The sequence below is a fragment of the Oryzias latipes genome, chromosome 18 (assembly GCF_053564925.1).
Source record: "Oryzias latipes strain Hd-rR chromosome 18, Olatipes_Hd-rR_3.1".
In the NCBI taxonomy this organism is placed as follows: Eukaryota; Metazoa; Chordata; class Actinopteri; order Beloniformes; family Adrianichthyidae; genus Oryzias; species Oryzias latipes.
The window spans coordinates 4,814,018-4,821,505 of NC_136254.1; the positions used below are offsets into that span (position 1 = coordinate 4,814,018).

Here is a 7,488-nt window from a genome sequence, read left to right on the forward strand (position 1 = left end):
GCCTCCTCGCACGAGACAGTAAAGGGTTCAGTGGCGCGTAAATAACTATAAACATTGCCATGATGGACTAGTAACTTGCCGCTTTATTTCTGAACAAATACATTAAATCCACACCAATGTGTTTGTAATTTTATTATTTATAAATCATTCACATTTTCCATCATCCGAACACAGATTCATAAATGGTCTTCGTAAAATGTTTATATATGTATTTTTTTTACTTTGGAGAATTGGTTTCGTCCTAATCTGTATTAGGATCCGGTGGCTATTCCCTGTGGACACAGCTACTGCATGAAGTGTCTTCAAGGATTGTGGGATGCAGAGGAGAAAGTATAAGTAGTTCACCTCCAGACAGTGGCGGTAATGCGGCACTTTGTTTTCTTGTCAAGCACCAAATGAACAAGACCCGAAAGAGAAAAGTAGTGAGCATGGGTGTCCGAATTGCTTTTAAAATCCAGAAAAACTTTATAGTGCTGCACTATATAGGGTTTTAGTAGTTAGGGATTAGGGTAGGAATTCGGACACAGCCCATGTTTGTGATGCTATGAGTTAAGGCCGGTAGGCGAAGCAGCCAGCCTAATCTTATGATATTTTTCTCATTTTCATCGATGCAATAATAGATCGATCCTTCTTGCTTTTATTTGTACCCCTATTGAATGCTCACAGAGACACGGAAGTAGCGGCTTTTGCAGCAAGATGGACGGAGAGCGTACCAGGATGTGAATGTGAATGAACGTGATTACAGATGCTTTTGTGCTATTAAAATAAATAAGTCTGATCTCTAAACATCCTCGGTGTCTTCAATGAAATGTAATGAGACACACACACAGAAATGTGAATGTTTCTGCTGTAAATCTATGACGTAAATAACAGGATAAATGATCGGCTAATTAGTTAGCATGTAGCCTGCTAGCCTTCGAATGTAAAGCGACTGCTAAAGAGTATGTTAATGAAAGACAAGTCCTGAATATTATTATTCCTATATTCGACCCTAACTTCAAAATCAGTTGGCTGTCTGTCTACCGACCAGCCAGTTGCCCGAATGCCGGCAGGACAAGCAAAGATCTCTGCAGCTAAGCTAGTAATAGCTCTGTGTCCGATGAATCATATGGCAAAGCAGCAAGCTTAGGAATCATAAATCTTATATTTGTCTTATATTCATTGAGACAATAATAAATTGATCATTCTTGTTGTTCGATTTCCTTTCTTGAACAAATCCGGGTCACAGAGACAATTGGTTAATGTTGTTGGAGACACAGCAGAGTTGTGTAAAGTGAAATAGTTCCTGAAAGAAGTGAAATGTTTGTTTTCAGTGATTTCTCTGCTTTGGATCATTTAGAACTAAACGTTTGAACTGTTCAGATTCTGTGGAGAAATGTTTGTAGTCAGAAATAGAGAGAAATGAAAATCTCTAGAATGTGGATTGGAGACATTTTTGAACATGAATGTCAAACTTTTGGGAGTCAAATCTGTTTTCTTTTGGTTTCTTTGAATTCAAATTTCACACACATGTTTTTGTGTTGTTGTCATGGGAACTGAAGGAAGCTGCAGCACAAATGGAATCAGTGAGGTCACAATCCCAGACTTTCTCTGGTTTGTTCTCCACAGAAACGACAAGAGAAGAAGCTGAAGGAGAAGATTGTGTTTGTGGAAAGAAGAACATTTACAACTTTGTTTATTTCTGCTTCATTTGACAACTTTGGATTGAAGATTTGTGTTTTCATGTCTCTGTTCTTCAGAGAAAAGTTGTTTCTGATCATGTGACAATAAAAACCTCCTGATTCTTTTGTCTTCATTCCAGAGTTTGAGTGAAATGTGATGAAGAAAAGTGGGAATAATATGAGGGAAGAACTGAGGCAGTTTTCCTGGAACTCCAGAAATGACAGAGTTCATGTTTAGAGCAGAAACATCTGTCAGTCAGTCTGAGTCCTTTTAGCTTCATTATTGGTAGGATTATTATCAGCTCATGAGTTTCTAAACATGTTGGCCAGAGCTTTATTCCTGGTTGAACAGACCCAGAAGAAGGGTTAGGATTAGGCTAATCCGTGCCAACAACAACATTTAGCTTCTGTCTATGAAGACTCTCATTCATCCTGGTTGATTCCATCATATTAGTAGGTTTAGGGGCTGTCATCTCAACAAGTAGCTGTCTTTGTGGCGAGTGGTTTTGGTTCGCATTGTCCTAAAGCGCCGTCCTGACGGGAGGAGGCTGAAAAGGCAGTGTCCAGGATGAGAGGGGTCTTTTACGATCCTGCCAGCCCGCTTCCTGGCTCTGTGTGTGTGTGTGTGTGTGTGTGTGGGGGGGGGGGGGGGGTGTGAAGTAATAATGACACAATAAGTTTGATTTGGTTTCCATATTGGGTAGATTTGAACTTACCATCAGCATCAATATTTTCCCTTTCAACAGATGATGTGGTGACAGCAGTTTCTTTTGCAGCTAAAAAAACAATAATTATAATTATACAATAATCACTGATAAAGCTAATACCATAACTATAGCAGAATACTAATAATATAGTGTCTCATTTAAAATCTGTGTGCAGGTTTTTCACAATTTCGTAATCTTTTTATATATTTGAGAGATTTATTGGTTGATTGTATATTTGCCCAAGGTCATATTTATTTATTTATATGAACAGTTTGGGACTCCATTCTCTTCAGCTGCTGTTTATAAAAAGGGGGTAATGCAGACACTGTTTTTTTTTTTTTTTTAATTAATTTACAAGCCATTAAAATGACCTGAAATCACATCTTCAGTGATGTCAGGAACATCTTGGGATGTGGACGCTGCACCACCTCCAGCACTTTTTGATACTATTTGAGAGCAGAAGAAACTGTGGAAAAACATCATCATTATGTAAAACCAAAACTGCCAAATACAAATAGAAATAAATGTACTCATTTATAAATAATAAATGTGAACACTAATTTGAGTATAAATGGAAATATAAGCATCTATACACTTCTCTATTATTTTGTATGTTCATAATTTTAAAACTAATACATTTATCTTGTTTGTCATTTATTAATGAAAAGCTTAATTTCCTTTTTGTATTTGGCAGTTTTCATTTTCCATATTTCCTGCCAATACAAGATTTTAAGACACATTCATTGTTGAAAAAGTCAGACTACCTGACCTGCTGTACAGAGTAACAGCAGTTTTTTTACTGACATAAACCGGAAAATGCAGAACGCACTAATATGTGTTGGCATAACAAAACGATAATGTGAGTTCAAACATTTATCAGCCATCATACCATCATCATCATTATTTACTTTTCTCTGCTCTCCGCCGTTTTGGGAGGTCATGTCTGACCTCATCTTAGATACTTGGGTATCAGAATTATTTTTGAATTTTCCATTGGAAATTAATTACGACGAACGGGGTCGTTTATGTGCAAACTTTACCTCAAATCGATTAGTATTTTACGTAAATTGCACAGCTGCACCGAAATACTGGATAATGTAAAAATAACTTACCTTGTGATTGGTGTTGAAGTTCTTCTTTTTCCAGCTCCTGATGGATAAAGTCTCTGTGGCATGAAGTTCTCTTGTTACTTTGATCAGTGTGACAAAATGCGCTTGTTTTTTTTCTCCCCAACTTTATTGAAACAAAATGCGCTCGTAAATGCACAGTGTCAGGCTCAGACCCAATGATGTTGACAAATCGTTGCTAAGGGTGGTGTAACGTCATTATTTGGATTGCCAGATTGGTTCAGGTGTGTTGGCAAAGTGCAGACAACATTCTTTTGCACCACATTTTGAGTGCACGTTGGTACGGAAGTGCTATGAAATGGGTTGCCAGATTTGATTTGGTTGCCAGATTGGGGTCTTTTTTTTTTCTCTATTTTTATTCGCCACTTCGGCGCCCTGGTGGTGACAGGTATGGAGTCCTATACTGTTCATAATTAAATTAATAAATATTTAATTAAATAAATCAATATGACCTCATGCAAATACACAACCAATAAATCTCTCATAGATATATAAAAAGATCATGAAATTGTGAAAAACCTGCACACTGATTAGCCATTTGCACAATTAGCCATTATATTATTCAATATATTTCATTTTGCTTTAGAAACTTGTTCATTATTTTAAAACAGCATTTTAAAATATTCATTTTTAATCATGTGGAACATTACTATAATGCTGCATCTTTTTTCAGAACCTTAGATTTCAAAATCAATATTTTTCAAAGTAGCTTTGTTTTTATTTCATGTTACTGTTTTTCAAAATGACTTATTTACTTCATGAAGAGCTTTTTCAGGAGAATGTCTCTGTCTGTCAATCAGTGAAAGGGGGCGGGATCTAAACGCTCATTGGCTGATCCATGGAAATGACTCATATTCCTCGATACCCGCTCAGCAATGTTCCAGTCAGGGAGATGACATATTTCAGCGATATCTGCACGGCTTTGCTGACATTAGAGGATCAAATGGAGTGGCTTCTTTCACGTCCTCATCTCTCTCCGTACCGTCCTCATGCTGTTGTCTCCTAGATCCTCTTGACTAAAGTCTCGCAACAACACATTAGGGCCGCTCTGAACATTTTGGAGAAAATGTAAGACTTTCACGCTATGGTTGTGAAAGAAAATATGATAAAAGGCAGAGAGAGAGCCTGCAGCTCAAGGTCTGCCTGTCAAGTGCTGCCTGTTAGCCCCCCGCTCTGAAAAATGAAAGTCCCGCCCCTCTGCCTCGCCGATAAGACATGCAAATTTCGGCCAATCAGAAATGTTCATGCCCCCAAGTGACAACCACACCCCTGAATACCGCCCCCAAGTGACTGTGTGGTGGTTCTGTTGGAGTCGGTCAGAGTCCTAATTCCTCTCCACATGCTGGGGGGGGGGGTTGTTGTTCCTAAAGAGTCCCTCTAACTGTTGTCTGTAGTTTTCTCTTTCTGAAAGGGTTAACAGATCAGGACTCCTCTTCCTCATCTGCAGCTCCTCCTCTGTCATGATGGGCGTCACCAAAAGGAAGAGAAAGAAAGAAGCTGATTGGCTGAACTCACAGTGAAACCATCTGGTGGGAGGATCAGAGTCAAACCGGTTTCTGAGGAAGTGAAACTCTCACAGTCTGTGTGTCTGAGAGGAGAAATGGCGCAGAAAGGAGTGGATCTGGATGAAGAAAGCTTCAGCTGTTCCATCTGTCTAGATCTGCTGAAGGATCCGGTGACTATTCCCTGTGGACACAGCTACTGCATGAAGTGTCTCCAAGGATTGTGGGATGCAGAGGAGAAAGTCCACAGCTGTCCTCAGTGCAGGAAGACCTTCACACCGAGGCCTGTTCTGGTGAAAAATGTCATGTTAGCAGATTTAGTGGAGCAGCTGAAGAAGACCGGACTCCAAGCTGCTCCTGCTGGTCTCTGCTATGCTGGACCTGAAGATGTGGTCTGTGACGTCTGCACTGGAAGAAAACTGAAAGCCATCAAGTCCTGCTTGAGCTGTCTGGCCTCTTACTGTGAGGAACACCTTCAGCCTCATTTGAAAGCAGCTGCATTGAAGAAACACAAGCTGGTGGAACCCTCCAAGAACCTGCAGGAGAACATCTGCTCCCGTCATGATGAGGTGATGAAGATGTTCTGTCGCACTGATCAGAAGAGCATCTGTTATCTCTGCTCTGTGGATGAACATAGAGGCCACGACACAGTCTCAGCTGCAGCAGAAAGGACTGAGAAGCAGAGAGAGCTGGAGGAGAGTCAGCAACAAATCCAGCAGAGAATCCAGGACAGAGAGAAAGAGCTGAAGCTGCTTCAACAGGAGGTGGAGGCCATCAATCACTCTGCTGATCAAAGCGTGGAGGACAGTGAGAAGATCTTCACTGAGATGATCCGTCTCCTCCAGAAAAGAAGCGGTGATGTGGAGCAGCAGATCAGATCCCAGCAGCAAACTGAAGTGAGGCGAGTCAAAGGTCTTCAGGAGGAGCTGGAGCAGGACATGGCTGAGCTGAAGAGGAGAGACGCTGAGCTGAAGCAGCTCTGGCTCACAGAGGATCACAGCCACTTTCTGCTCAACTACCCCTCACTGCCACCACTCAGTGAGTCCACCCCCTCAGCCAGCATCCATGTCCGTCCTCTGACATACTTTGAGGATGTGACAGCAGCTGTGTCAGAGCTCAGAGACAAACTGCAGGACATTCTGAGAGAGGAATGGACAAACATCTCACTGACAGTCTCTCATCTGGACGTTTTACTGTCAGAACCAGAACCAAAGAGCAGAGCTGACTTCCTCAGATATTCATGTCAAATCACACTGGATCCAAACACAGCAAACAGATATGTGTTACTGTCAGAGGAGAACAGAAAAGTGGCACGGATGGAAAAACCTCAGACTGTTTCTGATCATCCAGACAGATTTATTAAATATAGTCAGGTTCTGAGTAGAGAGAGTCTGACTGGACGTTGTTACTGGGAGGTGGAGAGGAGAGGAAAATATGTTAGTGTAGCAGTCGCATACAAGAACATCAGCAGATCTGGAAGTAAAAGTCTTTTTGGTTTAAATGATAAATCTTGGTCATTAGTTTGTTCTCCAGACAGGTTCTCATTTGTCCACAACAGCATAGAAACTTCCATCCCAGCTCCTGTTCCCTCCAGAGTAGGAGTGTACCTGGATCACAGAGCAGGTGTTCTGTCCTTCTACAGCGTCTCTGAAAGCAGGACTCTCCTCCACAGAGTCCAGACCACTTTCACTCAGCCGCTCCATGCTGGACTGTGGGTGGGTTGGGTTTCTGGATCCACAGCAGAGTTGTGTAAAGTGAAATAGTTCCTGAAAGAAGTGAAATGTTTGTTTTCAGTGATTTCTCTGCTTTGGATCATTTAGAACTAAACGTTTGAACTGTTCAGATTCTGTGGAGAAATGTTTGTAGTCAGAAATAGAGAGAAATGAAAATCTCTAGAATGTGGATTGGAGACATTTTGGAACATGAATGTCAAACTTTTGGGAGTCAAATCTGTTTTCTTTTGGTTTCTTTGAATTCAAATTTCACACACATGTTTTTGTGTTGTTGTCATGGGAACTGAAGGAAGCTGCAGCACAAATGGAATCAGTGAGGTCACAATCCCAGACTTTCTCTGGTTTGTTCTCCACAGAAACGACAAGAGAAGAAGCTGAAGGAGAAGATTGTGTTTGTGGAAAGAAGAACATTTACAACTTTGTTTTCTTTCTGCTTCATTTGACAACTTTGGATTGAAGATTTGTGTTTTCATGTCTCTGTTCTTCAGAGAAAAGTTGTTTCTGATCATGTGACAATAAAAACCTCCTGATTCTTTTGTCTTCATTCCAGAGTTTGAGTGAAATGTGATGAAGAAAAGTGGGAATAATATGAGGGAAGAACTGAGGCAGTTTTCCTGGAACTCCAGAAATGACAGAGTTCATGTTTAGAGCAGAAACATCTGTCAGTCAGTCTGAGTCCTTTTAGCTTCATTATTGGTAGGATTATTATCAGCTCATGAGTTTCTAAATATGTTGGCCAGAGCTTTATTCCTGGTTGA

The 7,488-nt window shown here is 40.7% G+C and overlaps 1 protein-coding gene across 1 annotated transcript; it reads left to right on the forward strand.

Annotated features, from left to right (window-relative positions):
• The first annotated feature begins 4,994 nt into the window (after positions 1 to 4,994).
• Positions 4,995 to 7,274, forward strand: LOC111949314 (tripartite motif-containing protein 16). Its single transcript, XM_078936681.1, has one exon. It carries the CDS (start codon positions 5,096 to 5,098, stop codon positions 6,758 to 6,760), a length of 1,665 nt encoding a protein of 554 aa, XP_078792807.1. The 5' UTR covers positions 4,995 to 5,095; the 3' UTR covers positions 6,761 to 7,274.
• The last annotated feature ends 214 nt before the right edge of the window (positions 7,275 to 7,488 follow it).